This window comes from Alexandromys fortis, unplaced genomic scaffold (genome assembly GCF_014885135.2).
Source record: "Alexandromys fortis isolate MF-2015 unplaced genomic scaffold, M_Fortis_MF-2015_v1.1 scaffold_42, whole genome shotgun sequence".
NCBI classification, from domain to species: domain Eukaryota; kingdom Metazoa; phylum Chordata; class Mammalia; order Rodentia; family Cricetidae; genus Alexandromys; species Alexandromys fortis.
Window position 1 is genome coordinate 3595155 of NW_026067934.1, and position 21595 is coordinate 3616749.

General features: G+C 37.0%; 1 protein-coding gene across 1 annotated transcript in view; it reads left to right on the top strand.

Moving 5' to 3' along the window:
• The window catches only part of Nrxn1 (neurexin 1), a 1063094-nt gene that overhangs the window by 463654 nt on the left and 577845 nt on the right, over nt 1-21595 (top strand). The window contains exons 11-13 of the mRNA XM_050146062.1: nt 11889-12011; nt 17821-18202; nt 19220-19410. Coding sequence (XP_050002019.1) covers nt 11889-12011; nt 17821-18202; nt 19220-19410 — 696 coding nt within the window. The remainder of the gene's footprint in view (nt 1-11888; nt 12012-17820; nt 18203-19219; nt 19411-21595) is intronic.

Sequence of the window (21595 nt, forward strand, 5' to 3'; positions counted from 1 at the left end):
CCACACACTGCAGAAGCAGGTGTCAAATGCCTTGGAGCTGATGTTGGGAACCAACTGGGTCCTCTACAAGACCAGTACATTCTCTTTACTGCAGAGCCATCTCTCTAGTTCATGAATGTCTTTTGGAAAAGGTTTGGTCCTTAACAAGAAATAATAGTCACATTTAGAAGCTTTGTGGAACAGGAAATATTCAAAAGTAGTATATGATTTCAAACTTCAAAGAAAGTTTTATTAGCATATTAGTGCTCTAACCGCTCACATTTGCATAATATATACTTATGGGGTGACACCATGTATATGTGTTTTTATGCAGATATTCCATGATACACAGATTAAGGTTAGAATGTTTCATAAACAATTGTAGTTAAATGGCGTGTCTTAAAACTCATTTGTTGCCGGGCGATGGTGGCGCACGCCTTTAATCCCAGCACTTGGGAGGCAGAGGCAGGCGGATCTCTGTGAGTTCGAGACCAGCCTGGTCTACAGAGCTAGTTCCAGGACAGGCTCCAAAACCACAGAGAAACCCTGTCTCAAAAAAACAAAAAAAAAAGTTGTCTTTTTCATATTTTATGACAATATGATTTATAGAAATTCCAGGGCACATAACCAATTAATGACACAGGGGAGAACACACAAAGTCAGATTCTATCACAGTGCATCCGTACTCTCAGTTTTCTCACATGATTTTGAACAAGCCAAACAAGGAAATCCTCAGATGAAATGCTTCTAGATGTTTCTAGATAGTGTAAGGTGTCATTGACTGTGGCCTTCTTGGGGCTAGTATAGCTCCCTGGAATACTAACCAGAAAAGAATGCTGGGAGAGGAGCTTGGAGGAGTTTTCATGGTGTCTCTTCAGCCAAACCACATTAACTGGGAGAGAAATTTTCTTTCTGAGAGTCATTGCACTGGCTGGTCCATCTCTATGCAGCACCCCTTCCTGATAAGTAAGGCAAGCTGTTCATATCAGAATATATTGATCCAAAAAAGCAATTCCAGTATTTTCCCAAATAAATTGTCAAGTAATTGTCACAGAACGAAACTTAGGAACTAAGACTTAGTCTAATAATTAAATTTATCATAATTAAAAGAATTATCAGTGTTTTCTGCATATTGAAGTCCAAATAAAGAAGGATTTAGCAGTCCTTGTGTTATAATCTGAAACATTTTCTGCTCTCTCTCTAATTATTGGGTGCCAAGGGCAGCTTTGCAGTAGCCCATTAGATCTAGGTAGTCATGGAAGACTGGAAGAAAAAGAACTACTTCAAAGAACAGCTTTCTGGCCACATTCCTTAAAATGTGCATTCGCAGCAAAGAGGCCTCTGATTGAAGCTCAAGACAGAGGCACAGATTTCTAGATGGCTACTGTTCTCCCCCTCAATGAAAGCAAAGGACAAAGGAAAACTCAAGAAAAATTGCTTAATCTTGTTTTTCACCGGCATGCTTTTGACTTTTGGACAATCAAGAATATCCAAGAATGTTTCCCAAAATCCAAGGATTAGTTAAATATTAGGAGACCACCCTTGTCCTTAATGGTAGTCAACTTCACATAGTCTATGGGAGTTTTGAAGACAAAGAAGACAAAGCACAAATCCAACCACTGTGGTAGAGTGACATGGAGCAGATACTGCTCTATACATTCTTGCAAGATAACTTATTTAATCAAATAATCTTTGGATTATGATGATAACCCTGTTTATGCTATGTCAGTTTATATATAATTAATATGTATGTGCTTAGAAACTATATGCATTTGAATTTTTAAAATTTAAGACAGGGCGATTCTGCATAGGTGATTTATAAGGTGAATTTAAATAAACACTAATGTATACCAATATAACCTTTTTTTAAATAAATGCACAGCAAATATATTTTAACTTACATAAAAGCATATTGATTCTTTACTATTTAATTTTACACCTGCTAGCTGTCCTGTTATGTGATAAGCATTGCTTGGAAATGAACTTTTATTTTTATAAACCTTAAAATAAAATCACAGTCCAGGTTTTTACTTTCTTTTTAATTGGCTTATTTTATTCTGCATATTTCTAAGCTTGTAAGTTGAGCTAGAGCAGATTTGAGGAGAGTTATTTTTGAAACATTCTTTGAGCAATATATTTGTTTAACTTGTGATTATTTTACTGTGTTGTGGATATAATTATGTATTTGAAAGGTAGAATATATTTTTTAAACTGTTGGCTTTTCCCATTGGAAAACACCAGAGGTATTTATCCTGATCTGTCATAAATGGGTACAATCAATATCACGGCGGTTTTAACTTTGTCCACTTTCCCACATGGATGACATTTAGACAGCAATGAAATCAAGATGAGGAATCCATAAACAGTGAAATTTGTAATAGGATAAAGTCACAGTAATGAAGAGATATTCCTTGAGGTCTCAGTTTCAATTCCCAGATGTCAAATCTCTTACCAACAAAACGCATGTTTATCTGCTTGTTTCAAATTTAAGTATGAAGACTTGAGCTCCCATAGGACTTAAGCTGACTTCCTCTTTGCCCCTAGAAACTTCTAACACTGGCCCCAGGTCCTGTTGCTCTCTTAAGTCATACAGACATACTTTTTAAGTTTATTGTCATAACAACTGGGGAGGGGTGTCCCAAATAGTTATCAGCTTGCCAGCCATAGGATTTAACATATTACATACTTCTAAACATTAATACAAGGGACATAGCTATCTTTGTGAATAGAAGCCCTTAAAGTCACTAGGGTGACTTTTTATTAATCATTTGTCTTAAGTTAAGCATTCATCTGCCTAAAGCAAATTCCCGCAAAATAAAAAAAAAAATTAACCTTTTAGCCAGGCACACGCCTTTAATCCAGGCACTGAAGAGGCAGAGACAGGCAGATCTCTGTGAGTTCAAGGCTGGCCTGGTCTACATTGTGAGTTCAGGACAGCCAGAGTGATATAGAGACACTGGCTCAAAAAAAAAAAAATTAACCTTTCAGCAAATACTCAGCAACTCATTCTTGTTCAATGGCACTGAGCAAGAATAGATAATTGCTACATTTTCTGAGTTTTCAAATTCATCCAGATGAAAATAATGACAGCATAATATGGATACTAGTTATCATCATGAGAACACACCCCGTAGCAGATGTTGCTTTAAGTGATAAAAATGCACTGAGCTCATTTGTAGACAAATGATTTCTCTTCTTAACATATTTTACAGTGCTATCTGAGGCACAGGGAAGAAAAGTGTGTTGCTCAAGTTCCCACCAGAACAGCTGCTCTAGATCAAAATAAATAATGTTTTAACAAGTATAAAACAAAAGCAGAACGGATGATTTTAAGTAGCAATCTAATCAACATAGAAACACTGAAGTTAATGTGATGGGCTTCTCTGGTGCAGGGAGGTTCCGAACATGCCTTTCCTCAGTGGCGAGCGTTCAGATTTTAGAGAACAGGCATGCTGAAGTTAACGTTTGATTTATGCTATTTGCTAGGAATACATTTTAATAGGAAAGGACATTTTTTAATATTCTAGTGAAACACTGTGTGTCTGTCCTTAATTCTGAAGGCAAACATCTCTCCATAAAGTTATTCTGAATCGTTTTCAAGCCTCTAAAGAATTAAGGAGTACTGAAGGAGAAATAGAACACAGACTAGATTACTTCATTTGGCTGGCCGTCTATCTTTTGTGGATTTTAGGGAATGGTTTGTCACCAAGCACAATTAGCTACTGGCATTAAACCCCACCAGCAAGACAAACCAGGGACAATTCTCTGGTTTCCCACAGGTCATGCAATTACGTGCAGACAATATGGTAAAAGTGATTTCAACTTTGCCTTGCATGTACATTCCTGAATATAAACCTTTAGAAGGATGCTTCAAGATCAGTTAAGTACAAACTTTATACTGCTGACTAGTACTGCCCTAACTTATGTGGTGGGAGGACCCATGCTCAGGCCAGTGGTCTCCAGTCCTCAGCTTCAAACTCTTTATTTGGAGCAGGGACTCCACGTTTTCAGTTTGTACAAAGCCTGCAAATTATGTAGACTGTTTGCACATGGGATTATAGAAAGTAGCAAAAGAAGAATGGAGGCGTGTGATTTACATGTCTAATTTCAATTTGCAATTAAATTTCCTGCTGACTCACAGGAGAAGTAAAAAACTAAAACCCCACTCTCCCTGATCACTAAAATTTGAGGAAGGTAAAATAGAGCCACTTAATAAAAAATTAACGTGCTTTGATTTTTTTCATAACTTATTTAAAAAGAGGTCAAATTAGTATTTGTTTTCAAAAATATTTTCAGACCAGAAACTAATAATGAAGTCAAATGGCAGACTGTGGGTGTCATAATCATAACCCAAGTAACACATTCTCATGCCATTTTCCGACAGGAAATGTGGCTGCCAAGAAGCATGACTCAGGCTGTATGCTGCAGCCATCACTGCCAGTTACAAGGGCTCCTCTCTCTTCCTGTCTTCTCACAGAGACAAGGCTGGCTTCCCTCCCACAGGGTCCTGCCTCCCATCACAGGCTAAGAGAATTGCCAAATAACCCTGTTAGCACCTGGGGAAATTGATATAAGTGGAAATCTATTTTTATACATATATTCTCACATACACAAGCATCAAACTTGAACATGAAGCCTTCTAAATCGGAGGAAAAGCAGGGTAATTAATGCATTCTAGATTTTGTGTTTTTAAAACATTTTGGTTAAGTTTGTTTTTAGTTTGTGACTTTTCATTCTTTTTATGAGAATAATAATCACAATATTTAAGGTCACCTTTGAATCAAAGGCAACAGTAACTTTAAAACTCAAGAGTATCTAATTTCAAAACACTTGACTATTTTTATTATAATTTCTTTATTACTCAATGTGTAGAAAATGATGGGAAACTTTAAATTGCCTATTTACTAGTGTAAGCTTACAAGCTAAAGAAACAGACCACAAAGCTAGCCATTTAATAAAGTTTTATTGAAACACAATATAAACATTTGTCACCATATAGCTCATAGACTGCTTTTGAGAAGAGCAAAACTGAATAATTACAAAAGACCTTATGGCTTTCAGCTGGATAGAGTTACTCTTTGGTGAGCAGCAAATATTCCATTCCTGATCTACCAGTATACCAGATTTTTCAGAAAAAAAAATATATATATAAAACAATAAAAACACTTCTAGTCAGGGTTTTGTGAAAGCATTGTTAGATACAACATATTTTCTAAATGTAAATGAATAGAAAAATGTGTTATGCAATCCAGAATAAATAAGAATAATTACATAACAAGAGAATACCACAAGCAATAGAGGAACCACTTTTGAATTTTCATAATTCTGTGATGTCATGGTACTATGTCTTCTCTCTCTATATATATATATAAAATTCAATTATAGGTGTTACAGGCAATTTAATGGTTTTGAAATGTATAAATGTATACTCCAACTGTAGCATATAAATATTTGAAAGTATTCATATATGAATGTAGAACCAATTTGTATGTTTGGTGATACATTGTTTTTCAGAGTTTATTTATGAAGTACGGAAATGTTAATATCCACTTTCACATTAATGCAATGTCTAGCCCAGATGGCTGTAGTGAAACATAACCTATTATTAACAAAGTGGAGACTAGATGAATCACTTCTGGAAAACAAGTTTCATTGAGTTCTACCTGCCTGTCATCTAGGCAGGTTTTTCAGGAAGAATTTGCAGAAAGATCCTCAGAATTCTCATGCTCATTAAGTGATCTCATTGGAGAAGCAGACTGAGCACTGAGGTGAGTCTAGGTGGTGCTACAAAAGAGAAAGTCCACTTTGTGTTTCAGAGTCTAAGACCATGGGAGGAATAGCCTGTTTGTATACTTAGCACCCTTGACATATATCACTAGAAGCTGATAGGTACCCAAAGGGTATGAAAAAGTTTGGCAGAACTCTGCCTTGTGGCACACAAGTCTACTTTTCTTAAGAGTCCTAATATAAATGTTTGGATATGCTTGATACAGCTATATCCACCTTTCAGTTCCAGAGGCTGCTGTGAATTTCATCTGAATGGCTCTGTTGACTTCTTTGAAGGTTCCTGGCCTTCATTTTATTGTCCTCTGTTGCTTCTCAGTGCCCCTACTCCCATGCTCACAAACCACTTTAAGAAGTTCACAAAATATTTGCCCACATGTTTTTTTTTTCAGTTTTAAAATATTTGAAACTAGCATCACGTGTATCCTGCCTTACCCCATAACATGAAGTGCATGCCTGTTGAGCAATTTGAGTCCCATGTGCTAATGTATTTTAAATTTATTTTCATAATTAGCTTGACTATTTTAGAACCAAGTGAGTAAAAGTAGTGATTGTGAAATTTCAAGTTCCTGATTGAGATTTATTCTACTGTGCATGCCAATGTCCCTTGAAAGGTGCAACACCACATTTGAACCAAGTGTTGAGAAGGTGGATGATAAAATGCATCTCCTTCAACATTGCTTGTAGAATGTATACAGTTTTGAGGCTGCCTATGGCCCTCACTGATACTTCTGCCCAGAGTAGGAACATCTGCTTTAAATGCATGGAGACCAGGGTGACTGCATATTTCTGATTAAGAAGAAACGGGTAAGGAGTGAGCCAAAGATTATTCCCTGATTTTTAGGTGACTGCCTTAGTTAGGGTGTGTGTGTGAAGAGACAGTATGACCACAGCCACTCTTATAAAGAAAAAAAAAATATACAACGGTGTGTCTACATTTTCAGAGGTTTAGTCCCTTATCATCATGGTACACCGTGGTGGCATGCAGAAAGGCGTGGTGCTGGAGAAGGAGCTGAATGTTCTATATTTTGACTCACGGGCAACAGGAAGTGGTCTGAACTAGGTGTACCTTGATTATAGAAGACCCCAAAGTCGACGCCCACAGTGACACACTTTTTCCAACAAGCCAACACCTACTTCAGCAAAGCCACGGCTCCTAATCGTGCCACTCTTCGTGAGACTATGGGGGCCAACTACATTCACACCACAACACTGGCTTTGTTAAGTAAATCCCACAGATACCAGAGATCTGCACTTTCTTCTTACGCTATGTTTGGTGCTGAGGAAAATCAGAATTTTTGATGAGACCTCAAGGTGCAAGATAGGAGCCAGGCATCTCTTCTTTTGTGAACTTTTTAGATTCGGTTTGCAAAATTACATACGGAAAGAATAATTACTAGTTTAAAAACAGTGATAGAAGCCACTGCCACAGTTCTGCCCCTGGAGTTTCACATGACACAGCACTCATTGTAAGACAAGTGAGAACAACAAGCTCATTCTTTACAGTGGTCTTTCCCCAGCCCAATTCTGTGAACAGGTGAGAGAGTTACCTCTACTGTGACTTAAAGAAAAGTCCCTTAAATATCTGTGATTTCCCCACTAGCCTCCTTTTGTGTGCTTTGATGCACCAGAGAATCTGGGATATGGGATGCAGTACTTCTTGATCCTGGATGAACATTGATTATTTATAGTAAGATCTTGTGAGGCCATTAGACTGATTAAAATGTACTTCACAGTTAGTATTTGAGTATAAAAATTAGTAAGCACAAATTGTCACTTATCAATATTGTCCTGGATTCATTGGAGTCTAATAATTTTAGCACACACAAAAATCTTTTTGAGTTTCTATCTTGTCTTCCTTCTTTCACTCTGATCAAAATTAATATATTTGAATTAATAACAGTAAGGAGCCTCTTACCCATTAGAGATACTGATACTTTCACATCTCTTCCAGGAAGGGGAGTGATGTAGAGCTGTCTGCTCCTTCCAAGAATGAAGGAATGTTGAAAGTAGCCCCAAGGGAGTTTCCCTTATAAGCATTTATGGACCATGCTCAATAGGAACAGGGAACAAACATCTAAGTAACAGAGTTAGTATGTGGCAGAGTTGGAACAACCTAGCTTTCTGCCCCTATCCCCTGTAAAAACTATAAATCATAATGCAGTAACTCCTTTCTCCTGAGATTTGAGATTTTAAAAATCTAAGATCACACTGATTTGACAGTAAAAAAAAATCTCATTTTCTCTCTCTCTGTCTTTCTGCCTCTCTCTCTCTCTCTCTCTCTCTCTCTCTCTCTCTCTCTCTCTCTCTCTCTCTCTCTCTCTCTCTCTCTCTCTCTCTCTCTCTCTCTCTCCCTCTCTCTCTCTCTCTCTGTCTCTCTGTCTCTCTCTCGCCCTTCATCCCTTCCTCTGTCTCCCTTACCTTAAGTGATGGTTAACATTAAGTTTCCTAAGGGTAAATCTTAAAGGCATCTGGAATTCATGGTATTTTATGTAAGAACAATCCACCTGAACTAATGTATGACAAACTTAATAGTTCCGTAGCTTAAATTAATAGCTTAAATTAAGATCTGATAAAAACAACCAACATGCTAACAAAACTGCACATATTTTTTGCTTAGTTTTCATCTTTGAAGTAGTGCAACTGATAATGAAACCATAGCCAGTTATGGTATTCTTAGAAAAGACCACTTTATAATAGGCAAAACTTTTTAAATTTCTCTAGCCTGGAAACCTAGAGCCTTGGCTTCTTTCTTAAACAGCTGTGACCATGGAAATGACTCTATTCTCCTTAGTCTTCAATCTTCCCATTTGTAGATAGTTTCCATGAGCTTCATCCACCTTCTTTTAGTTCTGCTTCTGAAAGTCTTTGAAACAATAGCCTGGACAGGGTAATTCTAATGCTGTCATGCAAATTCTTAGCCGAGGATCCTGGGTTTCAATGTACCTCTCTCAGAATGCCCGGGAACAGTTTCTGCCGAGGGGACCTTTTAATGAAGATGGAAGATCTCAAATCTTTCTTAATTCCATTTCCTATTGCCTTTGAAACTTAGAATTCACTACATCTTACTAGATCTTAGTCCATTTTTATTGATTTTTAATGCTGTCTATGGCTTGAATACTAGGTCACAGTAAAATCAAATGACAAAATTGCTTATAAATCTAAATTTATAGGAAATGTTAGTTTCTAAATGAATGGGAGAGATCAGTCAGTGAGCCCTCCCATTATGGATAGGGATTGAGAAGACAGGAAGCTAAGTTTTAGTGAATTGCTGATTACAGGAAATATTTGTCCCTCACATTGGTAGAGCCTCTCTACACTGTGCCATTAGTAGCATCAATTTAAGATTCCCTGAGAGGCCAGTGTGCTGTTCAAAAATGGGCCTACACACAGGATGTAGAGGTTGTCCTGACAATGCAATCATTCTGTAGGAGAAACTCAAAGCAATCCCAAAGAAAATCTTATCCCCTTAAACTTCAGCTAGCAACAGGGGGCAAACAGGAAGTCAGGATGCTAGCAGAGGGTCTCATTGCCGGCAAGCTCCGTAATGTAATGTAAGTGGATATACGCTCACTTTGAGTAGACCAGATGGAGGAAAGCACTCACCACTTTCTCAGCCATGCAACCCTGAGAACAGTGATGCTACCTTTGTAGGAATTCAATTCCACAGCGACAAGTTGATAATAATGCAGAGACGGAATAAAGCATCTGCTACACAGCATGCACTCTCTGGTCTCATCTCCATAGCAGCAAATCAAGGGCCTGCAAACAGAATTCTTGGCTCGCGGCACAGTGCGCTTTCCATTACATTCCATGTTAAGTGAGCACCCTCGTCGGGAAATGAGGCTATCAAGTGCATTTTTAAGAGCCTTGTCTTCTAAAATCAATCTGTTCACATTTTTAATAATGCAAGAAAGAAGTCTGAAGTTGGCCCACAGAGAGTTCTGTGCACCAAAGGTTTATTTTTAATTGGATTTTGTGTCTGTTGTTATGGAAATGGTGGTTTTGGAGATGAAGCATTATGATTTTACTGCAAGATCAAGCCCAGAGTGGGGGGTGAGAATGAGCTCATCCTTGTGCTTCTTTTTCTTGACAAAACACATTTAAAATTAAAAGAACGGGAGCAAAGCTACTTCAGAAGCATATGTTTCCAAGAAAAAATATCCTCTCATAAAAATAGATTTAAAATGATATATTCTCTTCTCAAAGATCAAAACTAAGTGTGACCCAGGTTGCCAGCAGGACACAAAGCTTCGCTGACACTGTTAACCACTCCTGTCTTCTCTGCTGAAGCTATAAAGAGCTCCTTTGCTCTGGGATTGGCTTGCACCATTTGGTCTCACAGTATTTGCAGATGCTGAACTCCCAGCTTCCACTAGTTGTTGAGTGATCAATTGCTTAGAACTTCTTTTTCCAGAATAGTTTCTATTCATGGACCAGGATGTGTCATCAAACCCCATTAGAGAAAAACAAGAGGAGCTTCCTTCATGATGGCTGGCACTGTTTAACGAATTGAGGCAATTCCCTTGAAAAACTTAGCTTATTTTTTTTCACCTTAAGCTCCAGAGAGCATCCAAGAAAGGCAAGACTTAACATGAATACCCAGTAGCCCCATTAAGAAGAGAGAGGAGGCTGTATGACTAGTCTGTGGCTGTCACAGCTAGCAGTGAGCTTGTGTAAACAGGCTACTAAAAATTTCTACCCTTAGATCCCTGACAGCTTTTTCTCTTCTTTCTTTCTTTCTTTCTTTCTTTCTTTCTTTCTTTCTTTCTTTCTTTCTTTCTTTCCTTCTTTAAAGATATTTATTTCGTTCTATTTGTGCTCTGAAGATCTTTACTGTTAACTGATTTAACTGTAGAATTTGCAGATGGAAGCTGGTAAAACATTCCTGACCCTCCCTAGCAATAGGAAAAATCAGGAAAACAAATGAAGCCAGGTCCATCACAGTATTAACATATCTGCAAATTATGAGACTTTAATAATGGCTTGAAATAATACGTGTTTATAATTATATTCTTCCAAATGAATCATTGTATTATTAAATGCTTTTATTGAAATCATCATATTAATAATTTTATTTAAAATTGCAATTATATAAACATGTTCCTTTTGTTTTTTAGTTAAAGATGGATATAGTCCCATATGACTATATTAGTAATTTTCATTAAACATGTTTCCAAAATAATGTCTATTCTGAATCCATTTAAATTCCTTGTATACATACTTTGGAAGTTCCTTTTTCACTTCACTGTATTATTTACCTCCTTTCTTTTGGCCTTTATTTGTTGACCCTGTTACTTAGCATCACCTTTTCCGTCCTGGCTTTTAGTTATCTGTACATTCTCTATTTTGGCCTACTTCCTACAAGTTACTATTATTCTGATATATTTAGAAGCATCTCCATCATACATATAGATTTGCAGCTTGTCAGTTAGTTATTGGAAGTTTTTTTTGTTTGTTTGTTTGTTTGTTTTGTTTTTTAAAGAGATAGTTTTTAGATTGAACTGTCCATGTATTTCAGAGGCTGATGAACTTAGGGACTTGGTGAGTCTTGGAGATACACAATTTAGGATCTGAAAAGCAGCATTGTACTGCAGTACCAAGAGATTGTCACCAGGGTGCTGTGGTCTCCTTTCTGTCACCATCTGAAAATGTGTCCTAATGCCAAATAGAAGTCTCAGAAATTAGATATATGATAAAACCCTTCACTATTAAATATCAGATATTTCCTTTAAAAGAAGGACATGCAAACTTTGGAAGGCTTCCAATGGTATATTGAATGTGCCTATTTATGACAGCAGGTTAATTCTCTAGTTTTATCAATGCAACAGGATAAAAATTCTTAAATTGTCATACCTGAGTGTCTGTTAACTTGTCATTTTCCTTGCTTGCTATGACTATTACGCTTGAAAATTGGCCCTCTCTCTCTTTTCTCTTCTGTCTCTCTCTCTCTCTCTCTCTCTCTCTCTCTCTCTCTCTCTCTCTCTCTCTCTCTCTCTCCTCTCTCACCTTTTTCTTCCTTCTCACTCCCCGACTTTCTTTTTCACTCTCCTCTCACTTTCTTTAAGGTTCATATTCTTATCTGATTCTGATTGTCCATAATGACTGTTTGGCATATTCTACAGGCAAAGGTCCTGAGACCCTTTTTGCCGGCTATAACCTCAATGATAATGAATGGCACACGGTGCGTGTGGTTCGTCGAGGAAAAAGTTTAAAACTAACAGTGGATGATCAACAAGCCATGACAGGTAAAAATCTCCTGCCTCTAATACTTTTTCTTTCTTTCTTTTGCCTTCATGTCACTGCCCTCTATTTTGTTGATTTTCCTTTTCTCTTTTTCCTTTCTCCTTGATTGATCTGCATTCACATGTTTATATATTTTACAATAATTTTTAATTACTCATCTTAAATAATTTTATGCTCAAATTATTGCAGATTACTCTCAAGTTGGTTTCTACAATCTTGTGACAGGATTTCACACCTGTTTTATTTGTTTGTTTTATTTCTTCTAACTTTTTTTCAGAAAATGATATTCAGGCACCACTTTAATCTGCTTATCTTCACCAGCAGAATTATTTATTTAATTTGCATTTAGTGAGGGATAATGTTTTGAATTTTACTTTAAATTAAAATATAAACAACATAGTGTCCCCCTTCTCCCTCAAACCCTTTCTATGGCTCCTACGAAGCCTAAAATTTATACTATCTTTTTCTTAAATTATTATTGTGATATACATGATAAATATCATAATATATATAGGTTTATATAGTGATGTGTGTATACATATGAATGATACATACGTGAATGTCACATGCATGTATAAACATAAATTTACTGAGTTATTAAACTTTGCTTGTATGTATATGTTTTTAGTGTTATCCATTTGGCATTGAATCACTAGTTAGGGGGCTAATTCCTGGGGAAGATTAATTTTCTCTAAGCCATTGTTAATTGTTTGTAACACTTCACCTAGTCATAGGACCCCACTGAGAGCAGCAACATCTACACTGGGTTCATTGTTTAGGTTTTGTTTAGGCCCCTTATATGTTGTAATTTCATGCAGCTTCCATATTACATCTAGAAGACACAACTTCACAGCCAACTTCCTGGTTTTCTGGTTCTTTTAATCCCCTTACCCACTTTTGCAGTGTTCCCAAGCCTATGTATAGGTGGTATATGATAAAATGTGTTCAGCATTATAATCTTCTCAGCAGGTACAGACTGGAAATCTCTACATATGTGTATCTGTATGCATATATTCATAAATAAAGAAGCATGCATATATATTAGTTGCATGTCCCCACAAATATAAACATAGACATGTTTTAAAATACATGAGTTCATGTTGCTATGTTTATGCCTACAGCATTGTCTCTTAATTTCCCTCATAATACATTCCCAGACATTTTCTTTTAAGATTAGAATTCTAACTACCAATTATTTATTTGTTCAATATGATAATGCATCTAAAATACTTTCAGAATTTATTTATCATTATAATCAATAAATAATTTAGATCATTTGCTTCTTTTCTCCTGCCAGCCTTCATTCTTTTCTTGTTATTACATACATTCATCTTTTTATGGTTACACTAAACTTGTGGGGATTTTGTCAAATATAATGGTAGCAAAATTTGTACAATTTTATTCAAACAATTCACAGGTGCACCTCATCTTGAGCAATGAAGACAGGAATGCAAGTAAAGAGATCCAAGGAGGGGGGCTGGAGAGATGGCTCAGAGGTTAAGAGCATTGCCTGCTCTTCCAAAGGTCCTGAGTTCAATTCCCAGCAACCACATGGTGGCTCACAACCATCTGTAATGGGATCTGGTGTCCTCTTCTGGCCTGCAGGCATACACACAGACAGAATATTGTATACATAAATAATAAATAAATATTTAAAAAAAGAGATCCAAGGAAAGAGAGTCTCTAGATTTTAGATAGAAAGGGGTTGCACTGGGGTACCCCTTAATTGAGAGTCAGTATTTTTCATTTCATTACATTGTGTGTTTGTTGATATGTTCCCTCACTGAACATGAGCTTGTCATGTATGCACTTACTCGAATCTGTAAGACAAACCTCATCATATTCCTTCTTGACATCATTCCCATGTCATTAGTAAATCCTGTGAATTGTATCAATAAAACTGTCCAAATTCCGCTTCCGTTATATTTTACAAAATCCCCACAAGTTTATTGTAGCCAATAAAGATGAATGTGTGCATGCACATACACATACACACACACATGCGCACATGTGTGAACACACACATGCACACACACACACAATCATATCTTCTTCCTATTTAAAACCCCTATTAGACGATAATCAGTTAGGATGCCCTGTGAATGACATGGCCTTTAGTACTCTTCTAATTTTGTATGAACTACAAACCCCACCTGCTCATAGTTTTAACTCAATCAGTACCCAAATACTGCATTCCTCTATCTCCCTTGTATGGTGTCCAACCCTCGATTCATCTTCTATGAGATTTAATATGGCTTTCTGTTTTGCAATTCTTCACATTTTTAGCTTAAATTTTACCTCAGTCTGTGTTTACCAATACAGTGTCCCAGTCATGAATTTCATAGCATGTCTCAGAATTTTGTTCTTATACATCTAATTAGGTGTCCGCACCTTTTTTATATGCCGATAGACAATAAATTTTCTGAGAACAGGGATGTATGTGGGCATCTCAGCACTTTTCCCACTTCCTTAAATAGCACTTGAAATATGTATTGACTATTCAGTAACTTTAAAGTGAATTAACAAGAGTACACAAATCTGTCTTAGTGTTTGTAGACCAGGTTAACCTCTAGCTCATGGAGATCCACCAGCCTCTGCCACCTGACTTAGTGATTTTGTTTGTTTATTTTATTGTTGTTGTTCTACACAGAAACTAATACAGCTAAGAGCAAGGTAAAAATTAAAATTTTAATTTAAAATTCAACATAGATACTGAGATTTCTACAGAAACAAAATATCTAGGAAACATTCTGAGGCTTTTGTTTCATCTTGATTATTTGAAAAACTGATGACAACCCCACTCTGATTTTCTAATTCTAAATTCATTTATTCAGTTTCTGGAAACTGACTATGGATTTTCTAGACATAAAACTTTTTCTATAAAAGCTTTAGAAAATAAATTTTCAAAGTTCTTATTGTTTTCCTTTTATTCAATGCTGGTGCATATACAACATTGTATACTACTGATGGAGGCTAAACATGAATTCAGAATGGAAATACCTCTAAAGCCAATGTCAATCAGTGTGTTCTTAGTGGGTGACTGCTTTACTTGGTCCCCTTAGACTAAATGTGTCCCTTAATATTGCCTATCCAACTTTGGGGTCTTTTGAAATTGGGCCAAGTATTTTCTTGAAACATGGTTGCTTCCACACTGTCACTACCTCCTTGTTGTTGGGGTTTCTGTCCTACCCAGTCCCTGCATTCGTTAAGTCCCAAAGAAAATCAACAGAGGTCTACATTAGTTATAAACTGATTGGCCCATTAGCTCAGGTTTCCTATTAATTCTTATAACGTATATTAACCCATTATTCTAGTATATTTTAGCCACATGGCTCAGTACTTTTTTCAGCAGGGCAGGTCACATCTCCCTTCTTCTGTGTCTAGGCAGGACTGTAGAGGGAGCTTCCCTCTTCCCAGAATTTTCCTGTTCTCATTGGCCTGCGTCTACTTCCTGTCTAGTCCTGCCTATACTTCCTGCCTGGCTACTGGCCAATCAGCGTTTATTTAAAACCTATTTGACAGAAATCAGAATTGTCCCACACAACCTCCTTATAATTTATGATATCCATAAACATCATTTTCAGAAAGAAAAAATTATTTTTTCACTGAACGTTTCCATCTTTCTGAATTAAATGTCCGTCCCTTCTTTGTAGCTTCCAAGTCCTTAGCAACATGAGATATTAATTTTGTTCAGAATAGTTTTCACATTTTTTGCCAATAGAGCTTTCAACAAGAAACACAGCAACTTTAGAATTGGAGTCACCTAACTTAAGAAAGGCTTTTTAATATTGTGAAAAATTAATAAATGTCAACATCAATATCTTTTCATATTCTGGATCCTATATAGCTTATTAATTGAGTGCTGCTGAAATCTCTAGAGCTTTACATTTGAAAATTAATAAAGATTGATTTTTGTTGTTACCAAAGAATTAGAACTTCAAAAGAACAGTATTGAGGTCATTGAACAAAAATTGGGGAGCAAAAGCAAAATAATGTTATATGAAAAACCAGAATTGCTAAGAAGGTAATAGTAATTTACTTCAGTAACATAACCAGAGGCTCTGTATGTAGTATATGGATGAAAAGATAGCCACCCTCAGTAAAGTGTGTATTTGCTTTTCAATGTGTAGAACAGAAGTCAAATTAAACCATTGACTAAAAATAAAACATAAAAAAAGATAACAGATGAGTCATCTTAGAGAAAAGAGGCTTCTCAGAGATTAAAAATTAAACAGAACACAATTCAGGGGACTTCTTTTGTACTAATGAATTTTTAGCCATTAAAGTCAATTGATAACATAAATATTTTGTCTTATATAATCAAATATTCCTTTTATATTTTATGTATAGCAATGTTTTATGATACTACTCGGCATCTTTGCTGCTTTTATTAACCAAATGGAAGCTTCTCAGAGTGTTGGTGAGAGCCCACATAGGTAGTTTCAGTATTCATTATGCCTAGAAAAATGGTTCGGTGCATTTTCTTAGGGGTGATTCTGAGATTGGCCCTAATTAATGATTTCATTAATGTTATGGATGATAGCATAGGATGAGCTTAATAAATTTTCCAATTATGCCAAATTAGATAGGGAAACTAGCCAAGAACTTGGTTGGAAGAACTCGATTTCAGTTTAAGTGACCTTTCTGAGTTGTAGCAGAAAATGAGGCGTAGAGTTTAATTGAGAATAAGAGGCTGGGAGTGAGCCACAAGTGAGGATTAGCGTTCATGGATGCTGTGCTTTGCCATTTAGAAAGCAAGTCCTTATCTTTCTGTTTAATTCCAAAGTTACAGGAAGATAGAATCATTACTCTAAAGGTAATACGGTGTTAACGGTATTTGACTATTAATGGGGTTGACATAGACATATGGTGAGACAGGAAGAGAGGTGGGGCTTATGAGGATTTGTCCCTGAATGAAGCTGCAATCACACATCCCACTAGGATATTTGAGACACAGAATCTCCGAGATTCGTGGCACTTGTATCCTCCTCAGAACTGAATGTGCTTTGAATTAATGCATTTTGCTTAAATGGTTATTTCTGAGGAAGAATGTGAGGAAAATGGTATAGGTCAGAGATAATCTCTACAGTAATAGGAAGACGGCTCTAAGGGGTGAATCTGGATATCCACACAAGGAAGGGAAAGTAAAAAGACTCTTTTTAATTTCAAATACATTTTAATTGTTCATTATTACAAAAACATTAATAGCTCTTTCCTATTTATACACGGAATAGAACAATATATAAAAATTATTTTTTTCTGAAAGAAAATAAAGAGAAACATTACATAACTACAAAGCTAAAATGTGTGGGTTGCTAATGGATGTGCAGTCATCTAGATCTATTGCTCTTCCTGACCCCTCTTACCTTCTTTGCTCCCCTCTTCTTTTCCATTCCTTCCTTTCTTTTACTTTTCATGAAATTGATAACATGCTAATGAGTATTTATTGTGTACAACAAGACACAGTTTTCCATGTGTCTTAGGCTGGTACAGAACTTAACTATGTAGGTCAAGCTGGCCTCTAACTCATAATCCCCTTCCCTTAACCCCTCAAGTCCTGACAGGACAGAAGAACATCAGAAGTTTTATTACAGCTAAAATTCACATGGGAATTAAATCCTGGCCTAAGAAATTTTATTATATATGAACTCCTTACCCTTAAACCATACCCAGATATTCTTACTGTAAGCTACCTATCAAGTAAAAAAAAATTAAAAATATGTTATTACAGTCAAAATTTGTAGTGTCCTATGGAAGTCTGGAAGGGTCTTTCAGATGCACAATATACCAATGTGTTATCTTTTCTTTTAGGCCAAATGGCAGGTGACCACACAAGACTGGAGTTTCATAACATAGAGACGGGTATCATCACAGAACGACGTTATCTTTCTTCTGTTCCCTCAAACTTCATTGGACACCTGCAAAGCCTGACGTTTAATGGGATGGCATACATTGACTTATGCAAAAATGGTGATATAGATTACTGTGAGCTCAATGCCAGGTTTGGCTTCAGGAACATCATTGCAGATCCCGTCACCTTCAAGACCAAATCGAGCTATGTTGCCTTAGCTACATTGCAAGCCTACACTTCTATGCATCTATTTTTCCAGTTCAAGACCACATCCCTGGATGGACTAATTCTGTATAACAGTGGGGATGGAAACGACTTTATTGTGGTTGAATTAGTTAAAGGGTATGTACATGTCAGTTCAATGAAAAGAGAAAAAACTGTGTAAGGTGAACTTCAATATCCAAAAGTCTATATGAAACTCAATTTGTTATCTTAATATGGTGAAAGACAGGAGGGGGAAGACAAATGGCTTAGTTGCTCAAAGCCTTTAAGAGACATCTTCTGTGTATCTGAAACAGTGCAGTTTCATGTGTATACAAGTATACGTGTAAGTGAAGATCAGATCTAGTTCATGGTAGGGTTCCTGTGACCCCCATACTCCAAATGTGGAGTTCCTGAGTTTTGACAATGCAATAGGCTACTTTGTGCTAAATTAAATAGCTAATTCAGTTTATCGGATTAGTTCTTTAATGAAATTCTAATTAATTGAAGCTTAGTTCTGCGATGAAGGTTCTGTTCAGAAAAAATGATGAGTTAGTGAAATATTTTGATAATGTCATAGCAAATGGATACATTTCCATGCATTTGGACATTCATTCACCCTAGGTGAATATTATTGTACATTTAATATAGACTGGATAATATGCCAGGTAATGCACATAACATACAGAAAAGCATGTACGTTTCCCTTGCCATCCTGTGTACATCTTAGATTCCTCCCAGCCTTGGAGCACACATACAAACCAACATATAGCATTACTAAGTCCAGGTAAATATGAAAATTCAACAGAAAAACATTGTAAGCAGTTTCCTGGGATGATCATGCACATATTTTCAGGGGTCTTGGTGGAACAAAAAGACAAGTGGAACAGGACGTGTGCATTAGAACTTCGTGTTGACACATGAGAACCCATCTCCCTTAACTAGAATTGCTAGGTCCGTGTGATGAGTTGATGCCAAAAATGGGGAGCCCAGAACAGAGGGTGATCCTTTCTGCTTTCAGTTTCACATGCAGGCCGCTCCATCTTAAGGTTTTAGAAGGAGGAATTCACTCGAAAGTGCCCTTTTATAATGTCTTGTTTATCATCATGGCTTATTCAGCAAGCAATGACTCTTCCCTCTCTTTCATTTTCTTTCTAGGTACTTACATTATGTGTTTGACTTGGGAAATGGTGCTAACCTCATCAAAGGGAGCTCAAATAAACCACTCAATGACAATCAGTGGCACAATGTGATGATTTCAAGGGACACCAGCAATCTCCACACTGTAAAAATTGACACGAAAATTACAACGCAAATCACTGCAGGAGCCAGAAACTTAGACCTTAAGAGTAAGTATTGGCGAAATCACAGTGTACAGCTCCTGTACTCTGTTCATGAGTGACAACCCCTTTGACTGACAGGGTACAGGTCAAGCCTTCACAGTGTACAGCCTCTGCCCACGAGTGACAAAACACTTTGACAGGGTACAGACTCAGGCCTTCACAGTGCACAGCATCTGCCCATGAGTAACAAACCCTTTGACCAGGTACAGGCACAGGCCTTCACAGTGCACAGCATCTGCCCACGAGTGACAAACCCTTTGATAGGAAACAGGCCCAGGCCTTCTGCAAAGGCTGACAGGAATGTTGGTTTTTTGCAAATGATTAATAATACAACACACGAGTCTCTGTTCTCCTTTAATGTGGCATGAACATATGTATTTTTAATAACAGTTCAAAAATGCAACACCTAAGAATGCATGCATGATTAAAATTTAAAGGATGAGAAAAATGTGCTCGTAATCTTGATATTGTTAAGAAAGGTAAGCACCTGCAAGCCTTCAGTCTCTGTGGCTTTCCATCAGTTTGGAGTTAATGGGACCAGATGTATACTGAGCTTTTCTTTAGTCCCCCCCCCCCCTCCCGCCTTTATTACATTCCCTAGATGCTTTCATACCAACAGCTATGAGCCTGTCTTGTCCTTCATGATCAGTAGTGAGTTTTATTTTTCTTCACCACCTCCATGATATACACAGGCTCATACATACATGTATTTACATACATGTACATATACACATGCTCTTGCTATCTATCTGTCATCTATCTACCTCCCTATCTATATTTATCTGTCTGTCATCTATCTATCATTTATCTGTCTGTCTGTCTCATACATACATACATACATACATACATACATACATACACACACATATACACACACATGAATGCTGCCTTAACGGGCTGTTCAGAAAGTCTTAGCTGACATTTTCTTACTTTACTGAGGCTTAATTTTTAAGATGCTTAGAAGACATGCCAATAATAGGAGACAATAATATTAGATCCGATTTGGATGGGTCTTTGTGATTCACTGAGAACTATAGCTTTATATTTCATCATAATGATCAGGACAAAAGGCACTGGAGAAGGTTCCATTAGCTTTTCATTCTGAGTAGAAGAGAGCTGAGGCTTGAATGTCTCAACCAGGGATGGAGCAGCACCTACAGGAAAGATAAGCAAACCCAGAGCTAAGCACATCCTCCTGACTTCCTCCTGCTCTGCCCTGATGCATGACAAAGCCCCTCAGATAGCATTTCAGGCATATTTTGCTTTAAAAGGCTGCTGGTTTATACTTATCAGATCTCTTCCTTTGATTTAGGAAGTAAATGCACTGAGAGTTATAGAACTGGCAGGGGAAATCCAACAGCAGTCTTTCTAGAGGAAAAAAAAAGTGCAGCTTCTAAGCAAGGTGAAAGAAGAAAGTGTTTTATTTTGCATAATTGTCAAACATATTTACAATGCTGGTTCTTTATTTGTCAGGCAGAAGATATGTAACAATAGTTGTCTCCCTTGTTTCTCAGTGAGCCCCTGTTAACTTCTAAGATACCCCATTTGCTTCAGATCTAATAGCTTTGTTGACACCAAACCAGAAATGTAGAGAAATGCAGCTTAGCGACCTCCACTGTTTCTCTGTCTTGTCTGTGACAAAAGTCTCCCAAATCTTTGGTTTCTGTTCAGGGGATACCCTCCTTTTGCACGGTGGACCCAGGTGGCCAATGTCAAGGAAATGGGGAGATTGTGAAGGGCACTGGCCAGGCCACCACAGCAGAATAAACAACGCCTTGTTTATGTCAGAGAGACCTCAGGGCACATAGATGACTATGGCTAGAGACCTCAGAGGCCATGTCATAAATTCAAATGACTAGGAGCATGCAGTCCACTGTGGTTTGAAGCATTCAATGCTCATAGCCCAGTTTGTGAATGAAATCCAGGGCTATGTCTCTGTGGATGTTTGGGACACCATCTCCTAAAAGAGATTACTTGATGCTTAATCATTGAGATGGATGTAAGCAGAATAGGAGGCTGTCGTGGTGTTCTTCTGATGGGTGTGTGTGCCATAAAGGTAGCTTTACAAATCTTAGATATGTTTTCTTAAAACGTCTACTGCTTCTTAATACTGGTTATAAGAAAAGCATTTCCCATAATTAAGGAAAAATACTGAAAATGTGAATCACAGTCTGATATTGGGAATAAATTC